This window comes from Geotrypetes seraphini, chromosome 3 (genome assembly GCF_902459505.1).
Source record: "Geotrypetes seraphini chromosome 3, aGeoSer1.1, whole genome shotgun sequence".
Lineage (NCBI taxonomy): Eukaryota > Metazoa > Chordata > Amphibia > Gymnophiona > Dermophiidae > Geotrypetes > Geotrypetes seraphini.
This window is the reverse complement of record NC_047086.1, coordinates 319896079-319917216: the sequence shown is the minus strand read 5'-3', so window position 1 is coordinate 319917216 and position 21138 is coordinate 319896079. Positions and strand designations below refer to the sequence as shown.

General features: G+C 46.4%; 1 protein-coding gene across 1 annotated transcript in view; it reads left to right on the top strand.

The window, feature by feature from the left end:
- GALM (galactose mutarotase) overlaps nucleotides 1-5700 on the top strand; it is a 97726-nt gene extending 92026 nt beyond the window's left edge. The window contains exon 7 of the mRNA XM_033938155.1: nucleotides 5544-5700. Coding sequence (XP_033794046.1) covers nucleotides 5544-5654 — 111 coding nt within the window. The 3' untranslated portion in view covers nucleotides 5655-5700. The remainder of the gene's footprint in view (nucleotides 1-5543) is intronic.
- Nucleotides 5701-21138: the final 15438 nt, after the last annotated feature.

Below are 21138 nucleotides of genomic sequence, written 5' to 3'. Positions count from 1 at the left end.
TGTTATGGGAAAACGCGTTTCACATAACGAACTTTTCGCATAACAAACTTGCTCCTGGAACGAATTAAGTTCGTTGTGTGAGGCACCACTGTACTTGCTATTCAATCAGATTAGGAAAATTGCACCCTTTGAACACTTGAATATTCTAAGTAAATGGTTCTCCCCATTCCTTAACTTTTGTTGTGCTGGAAATTCAAATTAGTAAACAGAACAGCTTTCTTTTAGAGCAGTGATTCTCAAACTGGTCCTCAGGACCAGGGCTGTGGAGTTGGTACACCAAACCTTTGACTCTGCCTTCTCTACAGTAGTGCACCAAGGGGGGTGTTCTATCTCAGGTGCATTTAACTCGGGGGTGCTGGAGCGGTCATGGGTCTGCAGTCTACCTGTGTGCAGCCATTGGTTCCATTGGCCTCTGATGTCAACTTCCTCTTCTGGGGCGGGGGCCCAGAAGAGCCAGTGGTTGTGTACATGTGGTCCACAACCCCATGGCAAATCCACGCACCTTCCCACTGCCTGGAGGAGGTGCTCCACCCTGGGTTCCCACCTCGCAAGGTACACCACTGCTCATCTGTTTTTCTTCTGTCTGACTCCTACTCATATTAGGCTTTAAATTTTTTGTTCTGGGTCTAAAGTACTATAACATATTTAGCAGTACCTTATATTCAGGACAAATGTAAGTATAAAATGATAAAACTAACATCATTATAATATATGTTAAATTTATTTTGAAGCTGGAGTCTGAGTCGGTACATTTTTACTGACTTTGATCGCACCCAACGTTGCCTCTGATTCTTGGCTTTACAGGCCTGCTCGAGATACACCCAGTGAGGCAGGTTTTCAGGATTAACATCCAATGAGTATGCATGCTATAGGTTTGTATACAGTAAACCCAAACAAAAAATGGGAAGAATTATTACCACGTGGGTGACACGTGGAGTAATACAAAATACAGAAACACCCACTCTCTCTATATAAATGAAGAGTTTAAGGGTGTACGAAGTGCTCACTTTAAGACATCTTATGTGTGGGTTCTCTAAGGAAGCCTGGTCTGGCGAAACGCGTCAGAACCTGGAAGAATTAGACGTTTAAGATGAGTACATAATAGTTTTTGAATTGTTTAGAAAATTTTGAGTAGTTGGAATCACATTCAATATAATACCCAAAGTGTGATGATTGAACATTGAAGATTTTCTCCAGGGGTAATACCCCGGTGTGATCTTTCTATCACCATTTGATTGGTTCTGAGCACTTCTTACACCGTTAAACTATTCATTTATATAGAGAGAGTGGGTGTTTCTGTATTTTGTATACAGTAGAAACAATGCATACAAATTATGGCTAGCCTGTAAACCTGACTGACCAACATCCTGAGGCCTGAGTTGAAAATCCCTGTTATAGAGAAAGAAGAGGCTGACATTGACAGTCACAGTTATTTAAAGAGACCTACGGAACCCCATTGATAGTGGTAGGTTAAAAAGATCAGTAAATTAAAAAAAGAAAAAAAAAAAAAAGCTTCAGAGGGCAAGAGAGAGGGTCTGTCGGTATCTAGCTCCTGTACAACAACAATATGCTCCCAAGCCACCTCATTAACCATATGTCAACGCATTTTATTTTCACACCTTGCAGTGTGAACAGTATGTGCAAAATTGTGAAAGCCAAAATTATCCATCAGTTGCATCAGAGCCTCCTATAGTGACCAGTGTTTATTATGTCGGAGGAAGTAGTCCGCATCTAACTCAATGTGTCCAATCTAATCAGTAGTCTTATATTCTGCTATTTTTCAATTCAGATTCAGAGCAGATTACAACAAGAAGGGGCGCACAGATACTTAAAAATTATTACTCAGATAAAATATCAAGAATAACATAACAAGTAGGTCTTTAAAACTTTATGAAAAATAATTTACAGTAGTATGTGTTTGTGCCTAGATTGGGGCAGTATGGACTATTCGCCAACCCATGTGAACATCCATCCACACATTCAAAGAATGGCACATACTTACACAATAGCACATAGCCAGATTACTGCTATTTACACCCATATGTGTTAACGTGCATACAGTGGTGTACCAAGGGCGGGGCGTACTGCCCCGGGTGCACGCCCTAGGGGGGTGAACAGCCAGCCGGGTCTGGAACCTCTCGTGCTGCTCTACAATGGGACCTGCACCTCAGTGTGGCTGCCGTACTTATTCCAGAGCAGAGTTGGCAGCCGCGCAAAAGTGCAGGAAGGTCCCGCGATGACTGTCTGCCGGCTCTGCTCCAGAAGATGTAAGTGAAGTCGGAGGGAGGTGGACCAGCAGATGCAGTCATCACTGGACCTTACTGGTTTGGAGGGAGAGAAAAACATAGAAGGGTGGTGGAGGGAGAGAAAGGGGCAGATGCTGATGGAATTGGTGTGCAGGGAAAGGGGAGAGTGACATAAGGGAGTAGGATACTGGAGGGAATTGGGTTGGAGGGAATGAAAGGGGGCAGATGCTGATGGAAGTGGGGGGGGGAAGGGAGAGGAGAGAGTGAAATTCCAGACCATGGGGGAGTGGGAGAGGGAAGGAGAGGAGAGAGATGTCGGACCATTGGAGGAGAGAAGGGAAGAAGATGGATTCCAGACCAATGGGGGTGAAGGCTGATTGGATGGTATAAGACATTTTAAATAAACTTGAAATTTGATGAGGCATCCAGTTTCTGGAAGGGGCATAGAAGGAGAGAAGATGCCATATAGAAGGGGCAGAGAGAGGGTAGACAGTGGATGAAATGAAGAGAGTGACAAGAAGATGAGGAAAGCAGAAACCAGAGAAGACAAGGTAGAAAAAAAAATTCTATTTATTTATTTTTTTGCTTTAGGGGAGATGCATTGCTGTTTCTGTGGTGTTGCATTGTATGCAGAGTCCAACTTCTTGGTTGTTCAATTTAACCTTTGTCTATGTATTTCTATTTTATCCCCCCTTTTATAAAACCATAGAGCATTTTTTAGTGTTGGCCATGGTGGTAACAGCTCAGACTCTCATAGTATTCTGAGCATTGGAGCTGTTACCACCATGGCTAAAAACACTACAGTTTTGTAAAAGGAGGAGGAGTTAGTTTGTGATTACATAATCCATACTAGGCGAAGGTGTTTTCTGTGTTCTGTGTGTTCGAAAGACATGATTTTCTGTTAGGATTGACTGCAGGATTGATCTGTACTAGTAGTCTGGCTTGTTTAGTTTTACAATGGGTGAATTGATGTTGTACTGCTCATTGCAGTATGTAAGATGCTGCCTTTTCCTAGGTACACTCTTGTGTGACATGTGGATTGTTACTAAAAATCATGTTTTTCATACAGATTGTGTGTGTGTGTGTGTGGGGGGGGGGGGGTTAGTGTCAAAAATGATGGGCCCTGGGTGTCACATATTGCTAGGTACGTCACTGTCACTATCCCAGAGAAACTGGAAATGCAGGCAGTGCAACCAGATTCAACTTCAACACTGTTCTATTTGGCTGGAGACCAGTAACCAGTCCAACAAACACAGGCAGCTCCGCTGTTCTCATAGGCCGTATTCCCCACACAGAAAAATTTCAGATGCAATGACAAGGTTTGCAATGGCAAAATCCTGTTCCAGATTTTGCTGTTTCATTAGGTCTCTCAATAGGTCTCTCATCCACTTTAACTTATAGCTTTCTAACTGCATGCATCATGGGTAATTAGGTAAAAGAGTAAAAATTGGTGAAATTATGACTCTGGTAAAAGTAACAAATGTTTCCTGTACTTCTTTACAACTACAAGTGACAAAACTTGTACTTAAATACAGTAATTAGCTACATTTACTTAGTAACTATGCAATGTTGCTCTCTGGGCATTCCAAGGCTCATTCTCATGCTCCAGTTGCCTCTCATGGTGAGCTCCAAGGCTCATTTTGACACTTCAGTTGCTTCACTGATTGTATTCCAATCCTCATTCTGGCATTATCATAGATTTTGTCTGCAGCAACTTCCTCCATCCCCAAAGGATCCTGCAGCAACTTTTCCCATCTCAACTGAATTCCTGTGATCCCCATTCCTATGCAGCTCTCTATTCAAGTTTCAAGTTTATTTAAGTCTTGATATACTGCTTTTATAGTCAAAGCGGTTTCCAATTAATACAAAGTGTTAAAAAGTTTAAAATATAACATAAAGGGAATGAATACACAACTACAATACAGAGACAACATGATACATATGAGCAAAGAGGGAGGATACATTGCTTAAAATAAAAGAAAGGGGAGGAAAAAACCCAAAAGGTAAAAAGGAATCTTTAATGTAAGGCCTGTTTGAGTTTTTTTTAACAAAAAATAAAAATAATAAGTATAGATCTCAAAAGCATCTCTGAAAAGAAATGTTTTAAGATTAGATTTAAAATTATTGAGATTCTTTTCTTGTCTCGGTAAGAGGTAAAGTATTCCACAATGTTGGAGCGGTTACAGAAAAGATTGTTTTACGTGTTGTATCATAAAACAATTGGCGGACTGAGGGGACCACTAAAAGATATTGTTGGGAGGAGCGTAGTGTACTATGTTGGTCATATGGGATTAACATCCGATCTATAAAGGATGGAATGTGATTAGATTAGAAACATAGAAAAGTGATGGCAGAAAAGGGCCAAGGCCCATCAAGTCTGCCCACTCTATTGACCTTCCCTCCTAGCTACCCTTGAGATATCGTGCTCTGATGACCCATCCCCTTAACTCTACCCTCCTAGAGATCCGACCTGGGCATCCCATCTGTTTTTAAAATCTACCACGCTGCTGGCCTCGATCACCTGCACTGGAAGCTCTTTCCAATTGTCAACCACTCTTTCGGTGAAGAAATACTTCCTGGTGTCGCCATGAAACTTCCTGCCCCTGATTTTTAGCGGACACCCTCTTGTGGTCGAGGGTCCCCAAAGAGAGAACATATCATCTTCCACCTTGATACGACCAGTGATATACTTAAATATCTCAATCATGTCTCCCCTCTCCCTACGTTCTTCGAGAGAGTATAGTCGCAATTCGTTCAGCCTTTGTCCGTACGGGAGATCCTTGAGCCCGGAGACCATCCTGGTGGCCATTCGCTGAACCGACTCAACTCTCAGTTTAAAAGTAAGAAGTAGTATTTTGAAAGTAATCCTGTGTGAAATAGGTAGCCAGTGAGCTTTCCTGAGAAATGGTGTTACATGATCAAATTTTTTTACTGCAGTGTTCTGAATGATTTGTAATCTCGTGATCTCCTTTTGAGTGATGCCCTGGTAAAGTAAAATTGAAATTACTAAAGAATGAACAAGGATATTAATTGAATTTGGATTGAGTAGCGATTTGAGAGATCTGATCATTTTTAGTTTGAAGAAACATTTTTGTACCACAGAGCTGATCTGAGTTTGGAAAGATAGCGTGTTGTCCAGGATCACTCCTAGAATTGTAATGGTTGGTACAAATTCTATTGGGATTGAAGAAATACATATTGGGGATACAAGGGTTTCATGTCTGTCTTGGGAGAAATATCAGACATCCCTTTTCATTTATCTCCACATAAACTCTCATTTGTTTCCATTTCTTCTAGAGGGAGAAAGAGAGTGTAATAAAAGAACCTTTAACCCAGAGCTGCCCAAGTCGGTCCTCGAGATCTACTGGCAGGCCAGGTTTTCTGGATATCCACAATGAATACGTATGAGCGAGATTTGCCTGCATTTTGCCAAAACACGGCCCGTGTAGGGTCAAGATTCCAGTGCGCGTTTTGTGACAACTTCTAATAAAGTATTGTATATCCAAGTCCTGGTTCCATTTTGTGCATTTTTGGACATTGTCTGTTCATGACGTTTGTTTTCTATGACCCTCTTATTTTAATTTTATATCATTTTACCTCTGTAAACCGCTTTAAAAATGGATAAGCAGAATAACAAATTTTAATAAAACTTGGAAGCTCCAAATCTTCAACTTTTTTCAGAAGAGTGCATGCCTGCATATCCAACTTCTCTATCCACAACTTAATACCAGCAATCGCTTCTCACGCTCTCTTATCCTGGTCTGAACTTTTACTCTCTGACTCAGCTCTATGAAGTCACTGTTCTATTCAGACAGCAGGCCTTTGCTGATGCTCATTACAATATCTATTTATTTGGTTTTATATCCCGTCCTCTCAGAACGGGTTACAAGCAAAACACGGTAAAACATAGCATGATGAGCATTGTATGACAAAACATAGGATAGCAGCTTAGCATGGCAAACAGTTTTATAACAAGCTTAGCATGGTAAACATAGGGCTCCTTTTACAAAGGCGCGTTAGGGCCTTAACGCGTGGAATAGAGCATGCTAAAATGGCGCACGCGCTAGCCGCTACCGCCTCCTCTTGAGCAAGTGGTAGTTTTTCAGCAGGCGCGTGCTATAGCATGCGCTAATCCGGTGCATGCGTTAAAAACGCTAGCACACCTTTGTAAAAGGAGCCCATAGTATTATATGCATGGCTAGCATAGTATGGCAGATATAGTATTATATATTCGAACATAGCATTTTTCCCAAGTTCAATATTAATTTATTTTCCAAGAGGAAGTCTAGTAACATATGGTATATACCAGGGGTAGGCAATTCCGGTCCTCGAGAGCCACAGGCAGGTCAGGTTTTCAGGATATCCACAATGAATATATATGAGATGGATTTGCATGCACTGCCTCCTTGAGATGCAAATCTATCTCATGCATATTTATTGTGGATATCCTGAAAACCTGACCTGCCTGTGGCTCTCGTGGACTGGAATTGCCAACCCCTGGTATATAATAACATTTGAGTAATGTATATAGTAAAGCCATTATTAACCATACACATTAATTTTAGCATTAAAATTAATGTCCGACTGTTGTTCTTACCATTACCAATCCTGCTATTCCCTCTTCTTCTCCTATAGAAAATCTTGATGAGTCCATAACTGCTTCTTTGCTTGACCATACCACACACGAACCTCTCCCTTCTCTTCAAGTTTCCTGAACACACTGCTATTTCATATTGAGGTTTTTCAGTGCATTATACTGTATCGCTGTCAATTCCTTCGGTAATATAATATTTTGCATGCTCTGCCGCCATTGAGTCAACCTATTTTTTTTTTGGGGGGGGGGGGGTCTCTATTCTTTCATCTTTGTTTGGTTTGCTTGTAACTTTTTTTTTTTGCCAAGAATGCTCAGCTTTTAATGTGCTCATATCAGCAGTGATGTCAGCAGGCCAGAACTTAACAGAAAAAGTCTAATCTAATTTTTTTTTAAATTTCTTTATTGATTTTCTAAACTTCAAAATTTCAATGCACAAATAGATATCATATAATAAGTTAATAAAAGCACATTCAACTTACAAATATGTATAACCAACCATTTTCTCCCACTCACTTCCCCCCCACACCACTGAATGATTATTCAATAAAAATACAAAAACATAGACTATCCCAATAACCTTACCCTATTCAGATTAAAAATATCCTCCCACCCCAGGTGGACATACTCAAAAGTCAAATTTGGACAGAAATATCCCCCCCTTTCCTGGATGTGTACGAAAATAAACCAAAACTGACTCATAATCGAAGACCTACTAGTGAGGTAATATATGATGTCAACGGCCCCCAAACCAGCTTAAATAAATTACTGTGCCCCAAACTATCGGCATTCATTTTTTCATATCTATAGCTGGAGCACAAATTTGCCCACCAGAAAGGAAAATTTAGGGGGTCATAGGTTTGCTTGTAACATTTAATATGGTTTTAGGAAATTTAGCAGGATCTGATCTGTATTGAGACAGTTGTATGTATAGTAGACTTGTGTGTGACCAGGTTTAAATTATGCCTCTTAAATACCTACAGTTGAATTGTTTCCATAGACATGTTTGTGATTTAGGGTTGGAAAGCGATTGAAATAACTGAGTTTAAAATATGTAACATGTCAATCATAAGGTTTGTTATGCAGGTCCCAATCTCGTGAGACAGCAAAATCTACAACCTATCTGTGGACAGGAGGGGAGGGGGTAAGATATGTGAGATGGGGGAAGCCTGGCTATGGGGAGGTGGGATACACTGTAGGGAGGTAGGATATAAGAGAGAGAAAGCGGGATAGACTGGCTGTGGTGAGGTGGAATATGAGACAGACTGACTGAGAGCAGGTGGGATGTGAGTTAAAAAAAAAAAAAAAAAAAAGAGACAGGCTGCAGGTCTCTGGAAGTGTTGGAATCTGTCCTATATTTAATGGAGTTCCTTTTCTGCTAGGCCATATTTTATTGTATGTTGCCTTGATTTACATGTTAAAAAAGGCAATTCATTAAAAAAAAAAATAAACAAACATCTACAATCACTTTTTCTTCAATCCACTTTAATTCTGTTGCCTAAAAGAGGTGTTTAGACTAGATAGGCTATTTGGCCTTTATCTGCCATCGTGTTTCGATATTTATCCCAGGACAAGCAGGCAGCATATTCTTAACGTATGGGTGACGTCACCGACGGAGCCCCGGTTCGGACATTTTTAACTAGAAAGTTCTAGTTGGCCGCACCGCGCATGCGCGAGTGCCTTCCCGCCCGACGGAGGAGTGCGTGGTCCCCAGTTTCTTCGTTTCCGCGGAGCGAAGAAGACGCATGTGTTTTCAACGGCCGTTGAAAAACTAGTTTCTGCCTTCCCGCTCGCGTACTTTTTCTTTTTCTTTTTCTTTGATTTTTTCCCTTCGGATTCCTTTGCTTTTATTTTCAAAATATTCTTTTCGGCACCGGATCTGCCATGGAACCTGCCGCGACGTCGATGGCACCTCAAAAGTCGGCACCGACTACTTCGACGACGCCAGATCCTTCTTCGGGGTCGCTGGCCCCAGGTAAGCCGGCTAAGAAGCCTTCCACTTCCCTTGAGCGCCCTCCTGCCACTGTTGCGACGCCGGTCCTTCCGACACCGCACTGACCCCGCAAACGCTCCGCTCCGATATCGGTGAGTGCCTCGTCATCGGCCTCCTCATCGCCGGAGCGTAGAGCGGCACCTATGGTACCGAAGAAGAAAAAAGCGGTACCGGTGCCTCCCCTGGACGACCGCATCGCGGCCATACTCCAGACCCAATTACAGGAGCAGCTGCAGCAACAACTCCAACAACTGTTGCCGGCGCTGCTGGCCCCACACCTTCCGGTGCAGGACCGGTCCGAGCCTCGCACGATCCCATCGGTGTCGACCCCCTCGGTACCGCTTAACACTTCCATGTCGGTGCTCTCGGCTGAACCACACCGTTCCCAACCTGCGGTGCAGGCCCGTTCTGATACCGACCCTTCCCGGTACCAGGAACGGCACTGGTCTTCCTCTCCCGGTACCGCCTCGGTACGCTCCGGCAAGTCTCTCTCCAAGACCCGCCATGCCGAGCTCTCCACACCAATGGCCCGCCGTGCGCACCCCGACATCAGGGACCCTGACTTATGGGAAGAATCCCCGCACGGTACCGAGGAAGACGCTTCCTCAACGGACGAGGAACCCTCGACGATTGATACCGGTTCAAAACCTGAACAGTCCTCTTTTACCAAGTTCCTCAGGGAGATGTTGGCTGCTCTTTCCATTCCATTAGAGTCCGACTCTAAAAAGTCCCAGGCTTTTCTCGATGCCCTAGACTTTGAGCAACCTCCCAAGGAATTCCTTAAGTTACCCGTCCATGACATCCTACGGGAAACTTTTTACAAAAATTGGGAGAACCCCCTCACTGTTCCCGGGGCCCCTCGCAAACTGGATAGCTTGTACCGGGTCATTCCGATCCCGGGGTTTGACAAGCCTCAATTGCCCCATGAATCTCTCCTGGTGGAGTCCACCTTAAAGAAATCTCAGGGCTCCAGTGTCATGCCTCCTGGCAGAGAGGGGAAAACTATGGATAAATTTGGCAAGCGCCTTTTCCAGAATGCAATGCTGGCCAACAGGGCAAATAATTACACCTTTCACTTCTCTTTCTATATGAAGCATCTGGTGCAACAACTCTCCTCCTTACAAAAATACATTCCTGAACGTAAGGTCCCTCTTTTCCAACAGCAAATTTCCAGTCTGCTCCAACTTCGGAAATTCATGGTACGCTCCATTTATGACTCATTTGAGCTGACCTCTAGAGCATCTGCCATGGCTGTTGCCATGCGGCGTCTGGCCTGGCTGAGAGTTTCTGACCTCGACATTAACCACCAAGACCGCCTGGCTAACGCACCTTGTCTTGGTGACGAACTCTTCGGGGAGTCCCTGGACTCAACCACCCAGAAACTCTCAGCACACGAGACTAGGTGGGACACTCTGGTCAAACCTAAAAAGAAGACTCCGCCTGCTCGCCCCTACAGACAGCAGTCCTCCTACCAACGCAGGTTCTCGGCCAGACCTCTCAACCCGCCTCAGCAGCAGCCTCGCCGTCCTCGTCACCAGCATCAACCTCAGGCTCGTTCCCAGTCTCATCAGCCTGCCAAGCCTCTCTCTCCATCAAAACCATCTCAACCCTTTTGACTCCTTTCTCCAGGGCATAGCCAGTCTCCCACCATCATTGTCTCTTCCTCAGCCTATCGGAGGACGCCTCCAACTCTTCCTCAGCCGTTGGGAGGTCATCACATCAGACCAATGGGTCCTCAACATCATTCGCCACGGCTACTCTCTCAACTTCCAGACTCTTCCACCAGACAATCCTCCCATAGAGTCTGCTTCCCACTCCTCCCAATCCCCCCTCCTCCTGCAGGAGGTCCACTCCCTCCTTCTTCTCAACGCCATTGAAGAGGTACCATCAGATCAAAGGGGCCAGGGATTCTACTCCCGCTACTTCCTGGTTCCCAAGAAGACAGGAGACCTCCGTCCCATCCTCGATCTCAGGGACCTCAACAAGTGTCTGGTCAAGGAGAAATTCAGAATGCTCTCCCTTGCCACGCTTTACCTTCTTCTCTCTCTACACGACTGGCTATGTTCCCTAGACCTCAAAGAGGCCTACACTCACATTCCAATCAATCTGACTTCACGACGCTACCTCCGATTTCAGGTACAGCACCGTCACTATCAGTACAAAGTGCTACCCTTGGGCCTCGCATCATCGCCCAGGGTATTCACCAAGTGCCTTATTGTGGTGGCGGCCTTCCTCAGGTCTCACAACCTCCAGGTGTTCCCCTACTTGGACGATTGGTTGGTGAAAGCACCTACGTCTCCACTTGTGCTACAAGCCACTCAACACACCATCTCTTTCCTCCATCTTCTGGGGTTTGAGATCAACTACCCCAAGTTGCACCTACTTCCAACACAGCGACTTCAGTTCATTGGAGCAGTTCTCGAAACCACTCTGATGAGGGCGTTTCTCCCCTCCGACCGACAACAGACCCTGCTCCACCTCTGTCGTCAGGTGCTCCTTCATCACTCCATCCCAGCTCGGCAGATGATGGTCCTCCTGGGCCACATGGCCTTGACGGTCCATGTGCTTCCTCTGGCGCGACTCCACCTCAGGACACCTCAATGGGCTCTTGCCACCCAATGGTCACAGACCACGGATCCTCTTTCTCATCCCATCTCTGTGACATCGTCTCTTCAGCAATCTCTTCAATGGTGGTTGAACTCCTCCAATCTTTCCAGGGGTCTACTCTTTCATCTACCCCCTCACTCCATGATCATAACCACAGATGCCTCCCCCTATGCGTGGGGAGCTCACCTGGGAGATCTTCGCACCCAGGGACTCTGGACCCCTCAGGAGCGTCAACATCACATCAATTTCCTGGAACTCAGGGCCATGTTCTATGCTCTCAGGGCCTTCAAGCACCTCCTCTACCCACAGGTTCTTCTCCTGTGCACAGACAACCAAGTCGCCATGTACTACATAAACAAACAAGGCGGCACTGGATCTCCCCTCCTTTGTCAGGAGGCAATCCGCATCTGGACCTGGGCCACAGCCCGCAGTCTCTTCCTCAAGGCTGTCTACATCCAGGGCGAACAGAACTCCCTGGCCGACAATCTCAGCCGCATCCTTCAACCTCACGAGTGGACTCTGGATCCTCCCACACTCCGCTCCATCTTTGCTTGCTGGGGCACTCCTCAGGTGGACCTCTTTGCAGCTTCTCACAACCATCAGCTGCCCCAGTTCTGTTCCAGACTCTTCTCTCCTCATCGTCTGGCCCCGGATGCATTCCTGCTCGACTGGACGGATCGGTTCCTCTATGCCTTTCCTCCACTGCCTCTGATGTTGTGGACGTTATTCAAACTCCGCAGGGACAGAGCCACCATGATTCTCATCGCCCCTCGGTGGCCTCGCCAACACTGGTTCTCCCTCCTGCTCCAGCTAAGCTCCAGAGAACCCATCCCTCTGCCTGTGTTTCCTACTCTACTTACGCAGCATTATCAGTCTCTACTACATCCCAATCTGTCCTCGCTCCACCTAACAGCTTGGTTTCTCTCGGGCTGACCTCTCCAGAGAATCTGTCTCAGCCTGTCTGTCATATTTTGGATGCCTCCAGGAAACCGGCCACCCTCCAATGTTACCATCAGAAGTGGACCCGGTTCTCCTCTTGGTGTCTACTACATCATCACGATCCCACTTCATTGGCGGTGGAAACTGTACTGTACTATTTGCTCTCTCTGTCCGCGCTGGCCTCAAGTCTACCTCAATCAGAGTCCACCTCAGTGCCATCACTGCGTTTCATGAGCCTGTCCTCGGAAAACCTCTCACGGCTCATCCCCTGGTTTCCTGGTTCATGAGAGGCAATGTCAAACCACCTCTGAAGCCTCCTCCAATCGTCTGGGACCTGAATGTGGTTTTGTCAGCCCTCATGAAACCCCCATTTGAGCCTCTTGCCACAACTCCTCTCAAATTTCTTACATGGAAGGTGCATTTCCTCTTTGCCATCACCTTTGCCAGGAGGGTTAGTGAACTGTATGCACTTGTTGCCGACCCACCTTTCACTGTTTTTCACCATGACAAGGTGGTTCTGCGTACCCATCCTAAATTCCTTCCCAAGGTGGTCTCGGGATTTCACCTCAACCAGTCCATTGTATTGCCTGTCTTTTTCCCTAAGCCCCATTCTCATCCTGGGGAACAGGCATTGCACACGCTGGACTGTAAGCGTGCCCTTGCTTACTACCTTGACCGTACCAGGGCTCACCGCTCGTCTCCTCAGCTCTTTTTGTCCTTCGACCCTAACCGTCTGGGTCGTCCTGTCTCTAAACGGACGCTTTCCAACTGGCTTGCTGCCTGCATTGTGTTCTGTTATGCTCGGGCCGGTCTCTCACTGGAAGGTGCTGTCACGGCCCACAGGGTCAGAGCTATGGCTGCTTCTGTGGCTTTCCTCCGTTCCACGCCCATCGAGGAAATCTGCAAGGCTGCCACTTGGTCCTCAGTTCACACGTTCACTACTCACTACTGTCTGGATACCTTCTCCAGATGGGATGGGCACTTCGGCCAATCTGTGTTGCACAATTTATTTTCCTAATGGCCAACCATCCCCCCTCCCTCTCTGTTAGCTTGGAGGTCACCCATACGTTAAGAATATGCTGCCTGCTTGTCCTGGGATAAAGCACAGTTACTTACCGTAACAGGTGTTATCCAGGGACAGCAGGCAGATATTCTTACGTCCCACCCTCCTCCCCGGGTTGGCTTCTTAGCTAGCTTATCTTAACTGGGGACCACGCACTCCTCCGTCGGGCGGGAAGGCACTCGCGCATGTGCGGTGCGGCCAACTAGAACTTTCTAGTTAAAAATGTCCGTACCGGGGCTCCGTCGGTGACGTCACCCATACGTTAAGAATATCTGCCTGCTGTCCCTGGATAACACCTGTTACGGTAAGTAACTGTGCTTTATGGCAAATGTCAAATGTCAAACTTGTGAAATCAAAATGCAAACAAATTAATCTTCAAATCCACTAGATGGCAGCATTTACAAACGTAATTTTTTTCCTTAAGTGGATCATGTTGTATCATCGATCCTTGTGTGTGAAAATGCATGAGCACAATTTTAATAATAAGAAAAACAAATCTCTGGTTATCATCAAGAGGAGACTCCCCCACAAGTTTGATAGATTGCGATGTCTTGCATTGGATGTGAAACCAGCAAATAAGAGAGAAGGTGACTACAGTGGCGTACCTAGGGGGGGGCGGGGGGGGGCGGGCCGCCCCGGGTACCAGCCCTGAGGGGGTGTTCCCGGCCTTGCCGCTCAGTCCCCCCCCACGCCCGAAGGACCGCTCGCCCCACTGACCTTCCAGCACACCTATGAAGCAGCCCGCAGCAGGATCGCGACGTCAGCAATCCCTCAGCTGCTTGGGCGCTGCTTCCTGCGCCGCGGTCCCGTCCCTCCTCTGACGTCAGAGGAGGGGGCGGGACCGCGGCGCAGGAAGCAGCGCCCAAGCAGCTGAGGGATTGCTGACGTCGCGATCCTGCTGCGGGCTGCTTCATAGGTGTGCTGGAAGGTCAGTGGGGCGAGCGGTCCTTCGGGCGTGGGGGGGGCAGTAGCTTAAGGTAGCCCGGCGCAGGAAGCAGCTCCTAAGCAGCGCAAAGATAGCTGACGTCGCGATCCTGCTGCGGCTGCTTCATAGGTAGTGCGGGGAGGCCAGGGGGGCGAATGGTCCTTCGGGGTGGGTCGGGGCATCAGGCCTTCAGGGTGGGGCGGGCGGGCGGGCGGGCAGGCAGACTTTCAAGGGGGAGGGGGGTGACAGGCAGGCAGGCAGGCCTTCAAGGGGGGGTGCAGGTCTTCGGGGGGGGTGCAGACCTTCAAGGGGGTGCAGGCCTTCAAGGGGGGGACAGGCAGGCAGGCCTTCAAGGGGGGGACAGGCCTACAAGGGGGGGGGGACAGGCCTACAAGGGGGTGCAGGCCTACAAGGGGGGGGGACAGGCCTTCAAGGGGGGACAGGCCTTCAGGGGGGGGGCATGCCTTCAGGGGGGGTGCCGACCTTCAAGGGGGTGCAGGCCTTCAAGGGGGGGACAGGCAGGCAGGCCTTCAAGTGGGGGGACAGGCCTTCGGGGGGGTGCAGGCCTTCGAGGGGGGGGGTGCAGACCTTCAAGGGGGTGCAGGCCTTCAAGGGGGGGACAGGCAGGCAGGCCTTCAAGGGGGGGACAGGCCTTCAAGGGGGTGCAGGCCTTTGGGGGGGTGCCAACCTTCAAGGGGGGGTGCAGGCCTTCAAGGGGGGGGGGACAGGCCTTCAAGGGGGGACAAGCAGGCAGGCCTTCAAGGGGGGGACAGGCCTACAAGGGGGTGGGACAGGCAGACCTTTAAGGGGGGACAGGCCTACAAGGGGGTGGGACAGGCAGACCTTTAAGGGGGGATAGGCCTTCAAGGGGGGACAAGCAGGCAGGCCTTCAAGGGGGGGTCAGGCCTTCAAGGGGGGGGGGAAAGGCCTTCGGGGGTGCAGGCCTTCGGGGTGGGTGCAGGCCTTCGGGGTGGGTGCAGGCATTCGGGGTGGGTGCAGGCCTTCGGGATGGGTGCAGGCCTTCAGGGGGGGACAGACCTTCGGGTGGGGGGTACAATCCTTCGGGGAGGGTGCAGGCCTTCAGGGGTGGGGTTTAGGCGTTCAGAGGGGGACAGACCTTCGGGTGGGAGGTAAAGTCCTTCGGGGGGTGCAGGTCTTCAGGGGTGGGGTGTAGCCCTTCTGAGGGGGGACAGACCTTCGGGGGAGGGGGGTCCTGGTGTAAAAGTACACAGAGGGAGAGAGGGAAGGGGGGGTTCAAAGATACGTGCATATGCCAGACTTTGGGGGTTAGAAATAATGGGTCTAAAAACAGAGGAGTGGGAGAGAGATGGTGCATAATGGGATTTAGGGAGGGAAGGAACAGAAAGGGAGAGAACTTGGAAACAGGGGATGGTGTGGAGGGGGGATAGAGATACTGGATAGGAGGATAGTTGGGAACAGAAAGGGAGAGATGGTGGATCCTGGGGTGGTGGGGAGTTGAGAAAAGGTGAATCTGTGGATGGAGACAAAAAAAAGGAAAGATGCCAGATCTCCGGGAGAGGGAAGGGAAACGGAAGGGGAGAACAGAGATGGCAGACGGATGGTTAGCACGGAGAAAGGAGACCCTGGCAAGCAAGACAACAAGAGCCTGGGACCAACAAGATTTGAATATTGATCAGAGAACAAAAGGTAGAAAAAATAATTTTATTTTCTGTTTTGTGATTACAATATGTTAGATTTGAAAAGTGTACATGAGACAGCTTGAAATGGGAACTTTTCTATTTTTGTGAATGGCAAGGCTGAGTTCAGTTAAAATATATGCTTTATAAGAAAATATAATAATGTGTTTTATAAAGTTTATAAGCATTGCTGGCATACTCGGTGAGGTGTTCCTAGTGTTGGTGGTGGTGGTAGCATGTCAGTGTGTTGAGAGGAAGAGGTAGTCTGGGAAATTCTGCTGAGCAAACTCTGGGCCCATTTCCACCCCCAGTTAGTCCACTCCACTCAACTGGTTCACACACTGAGTGGGTCTTTGGGTGTTATTTCTGGGTAGTTGTTTTAGAATCTCTTCCAGTGGTTTGTCAGTATCTCCTTCTGGTCCAAGGAAGGAAACTTTGTCAACCTTAGCATTGACCTTCAGAATATGTTTGTAACAGCGCTGCTTGTGTGGCATTAGGCTATGTAGTGATCGAAAGAAAAAAACAGACCTTTGCACATTTTTGCACTATATGGTGGGTGTATGAGGAGATTCATTTCCTGCACAGTTAAGTCCATGTGAAGTTACCTTGTGTTGTATTTGACATCTAGCAAGGTCTCTGTTTGGAAGGAAAGATCTAAGCTTAAAAATGAAGTGGCCAGAAGTTATGTTAAAAGTAGATAGCGTAGCTGGTTTTAAGAAAGGTTTGGACAAATTCCTGGAGGAAAAGTCCATTGTCTGTTATTAAGACATGGGGGAAGCGTCTGCTTGCCCTGGATTGGTGCACTCAGCAGCAACAAATACTAGTTTTGGCTGGCTCTTTCCCCGCATTTCTCCTCTCTTCCCCACGATTTAATATCCAGTTCAGGCAGTAAGTAAATGCATCGGCAGGGGGGGTCTGGTAAGTCTTGGGGGCTGGGGATGGAAGGTGAGAATCAGTTCTGTAGGCTATCAGAAATTTGCTTAATTATCTACTCACACAGAAAAGCAGTAAAGTCAATAGGTTCTCTGAGTGGGAACAACCTGTTTGATCTTGCACTCTTGTGATTGACCAATTGTTTATCACTGTTTAATTTATCACATTGATTAATTTGAGCACACCTGAGGTGTCCTATGATGGTGTGCACTGCAGGCAGAGGAGCCTTATTGTGTAAAGCACTGGAGAATTCTCTCCTCTCGCTTACCTCTCACGCTGAGGACACCCTGCTTCAGTATAATCATTTATATGATTTATCTTATAAACATTATTACGTGGTCTTTTCCTCAAGTGCTGAGACATCAGGTTGTTCCCACTTGGAGAACCTATTGACTTTTACTGCTTTTCTGTGTGGCTTTAACATTTTTGCTATTCAGTATACCTAAACTATTATTCAGTAGAAAAAATATGGTTTGTTCAATCAAATCCTGTGTGGACATTGGACTTCTATGAGTGAATGTTCTGCTTGATTGAACAAACTAAATTTTTTCTACTGAATAATAGTCTAGGTACAATGAAAGTAAATAGCAAAAATGTTTGAGTAGATAATTAAGGAAATCTTTTTCATATTGCTTGCTTATGGACTGGGAAAAAAGACTGTTCAAGCAAATGTCTCCAGAACTGCTTTAATGGAAAAATGTGATTTTTTTTTTTTAAGTACTTTGTGAAATTTATTGTTGTTGTGAAATTTATTGTTATACTTTGTTTAAACTTAAAAAGCGGTGTCATTAACAGTGAATCTAATCGAAAAATCGATTCAACAGGGTGAATCGAATCGAATGAAATATTTTTCTCTGAATCGGGCAGCACTATTGGCTACCATGAGAATGGGCTACTGGGCATGATGGACCATTGGTGTGACCCAGTTAGGCTATTCTTATGTTATGTTCTCATCTGTAGGGGCCTTTGTTTTCACTTCTTATTTTAATGTATTTTTTTCCTGGGAACTTATCAGTGTTTTTTTATAATGGGAACAAAAATGGAAGAGAATTAATGTGTGTGGAATGGGGGGGTAACTAATTTCTTCAGCTAAATAATTCAATCCACTTCAAACAGACATAGGAGAACTCACGCACCATTCACACACCCTCCAACCAAAAACGTCAAAAGAAAAAAACTGTTCGACAACCTCCTAGCCATTCGAGCTGCAACACTTGACCCCCAACTCTACAACCTATTGACCTCGACCACAAACTACAAAACCTTAAAAAAAGAAATAAAAACCCTTCTATTCAAAAAACACATAAAACCAAACTAACATAATCAGAACTGTCCCAAGCATCACCTGCAACTACTCCATATGTACTTCTGATGTCATGACAATTCCGACATAATTTATGTTATGTTATGTTTGGAATAATGGTTACATAAATGAGGTTCAATAAAAGAAAATTTTCACTGCCTGTTTCTATTCTGACCATTTATTCCATTTCATGGTTATTGCAAAAAAAAAAAAAAAAAAATTTTTCCATGAGGGGGGGGGGGGGGTGTCAAAAAATGATGGGCCCCGGGTGCCACATACCCTAGGTACGCCACTGGGTGACTAAGCTAAGACATTACAACGACATGAGTCAAGAAGGATTTTATAAAGTGAAGTAATTAGAATCTAATGGTTTCAACAACATGACTGAATGGAGCACTTTTTATTTTAGATATAATGCAAGTTGTAAAGTTTTTCCTTATATTGCAAAATTGTTGTGTAATGGTAGCAACCATGTAGGACATGATGATGTAAGAAATGAAGCAGAATGTTCTTTAAGAAGAGCACTGGTGTTTTTCTAGCTCGCTTAAACCATGTTAAGCAGCATGCACTATTAAAGAGCGCTAGTCTAAAAGGGACATCTAAAGAGATCAATCCTTACAGTATTTAGTTAACGGTTCCCAAACATCTATAAATTTCTTGTAATTTTCCTGCTGAATGGCCTTAATGGGTGGGAGGGTGGGGGAGGGGGGTATATTTTAGATTTGGTTTAAGGGTATGTATTGATTGTTTTTTGAAGGTATTTATTTATTGTTTAATAGGTGGAAGGGTGGAAGGAAATAATTTTTCTTTTTATAAATTATTGTAAGATTTTATAAATTATTGTAAGTTTAATGTGCAGTTCTGTAGTTTAGGGTGCTTTGACGCCCATTGGGGGGGATATTTGGTTTAAGGGGGATGATGGTTGTGGTATGTTGTTACCGGGGGTGGGGGGTGGGAGGGCTGGGAGGGAGAGGGGTGTGGATGACCTCAGTGGGTTTTGCTGTTCTGTATATTGACTGACTGTTCTGTTATTGTTTTGTACTGCTGTGGTGGTCTGAGGTTCTTTGTTATAAATAAACAATTTATTTAAAAAAAAATTGAATAAAGAATTTATAAAAAAAAAAAAAAAAAAAAGAGCGCTGGTCTCCGGAACCAGTAAGTTGCTGTTTTAAGGATAGTGTTTGAATTTTGAAGGATTATTAGTAACGCCTATTTTTGTCACACAGAAATCTGCCGGTTTGCCACAGGATAACCAATGCCACGAAAGGGAGATTTAAAACATACCCTGAGAGAGCCTCATATCTGCTTGGTGAACCAGAGGCTCCCTCGGGTGTTAAGTAAAACTTTCTTCCCTGGATTCCATATATTGTGCCTAACTTTCCAAGCCCAACTTTGTGCACAGATCAGAGATATGTGCACAAGTCAATTAACTAATGAGCTCAGAAACATCAGTACTTGGGGGCTAACAACCAATTACTGACCTTAAGTGGCAGTCTTAAAAACTTGCACACCCATCCAGCTGTATGTTATTCTATAAAGCAGGGATAGGAAACTCCGGTCCTCGAGAGCCGTATTCCAGTCGGGTGTTCAAGATTTCCCCAATGAATATGCATTGAAAGCAGTGCATGCAAATAGATCTCATGCATATTCATTGGGGAAATCCTGAAAACCCGACTGGAATACAGCTCTCGAAGACCGGAGTTCCCTACCCCTGCAATAAAGCATATAGGGCTTCACTAACCAGCCTCTCCATACCCGATCCGCAGCAGGCTGACCAATTCACGAAGGGAGAATAATCAAATGGGGGTGATCGGAGGCCCCCATCTGACCACACGGATCGCTGTGTAGCGATCCCGACGCATGCGCAGACCATCTGTAGATGGTCTGCACATGCACTGGCCCTCCGTGCCCGACAGCTATATTTTACTTTTTTAAACTTTTTTTTTAACTTTTTCATGAGCCCGTGGTTATAACCCGCTTTAAACCCATGGGGAAGGTGATCGAGGCAGAGTGCTGGAAAGTCGGGGGGGGGGGGGGGGGGGGGGGGGGGGAGAGAGCAGGTGATTTGGGGCAGAAGCAGGGCGGCGATCGGGGCAGCCAGAGCTAGAAAATCTGGCTGAGAGCAGGAGATTGGGGCAGAAGCAGGGCGGCGAGTGGGGCAGACAGAGCTGGAAAGTGAGCAGAAGATTGGGGCAGAGAGCAGAGAAGCAGGGCAGAGAGCAGGGCGACAGAAGGCAGGGCAGTCGGAAAGGACCTCAGCGACTGGTCCTCAGCAGTCGCTTATTTTTGGATTGGTCAGCTTAGTCGGTGTCCATCATTTTGTTTAGTGAATCGCTGCCTGCCTGCATTTCAATGCCGTTCCCTCTCATTTGCCTGTGCGGATTGGAAGATGATTGGGACAGAGGTTAGTGAATTGGGTCGGAGGGAAATCGGGTCGCAAACCGATCAGTACACGATCGGTTTGCTTAGTGAATCTAGCCCATCGAGCCTAACTTCGTTCATTTGTATCTGAAAATGGGGTTTGGCCAGGGTATGTCAAGGGTGTTCCACAAAGTTGCATATGAATTCATCTGATGCACACCTAAGTAGGGTGCTGGCTTTTACACCTTGTTTTAGCAAGCTTAAACACAGCACTCAAATGTTAGGCACTAAATCCATGCAGAACACTATTCTATAAAGGGTGCGCTCCCTTTATAGAATAACACTTAGGGCTTGATTCTATATATAGACCAAAAAAATCAGTGCCAAATAGAACGTTGCTTAGTGCAATTCTACAAGGTTCGCGTATAAGAACATAAGAAGTTGCCTCCGCTGAGGCAGACCATAGGTCCATCCTGCCCAGCGGTCCGCTCCCGCGGCGGCCCATCAGGCAGAATCAAG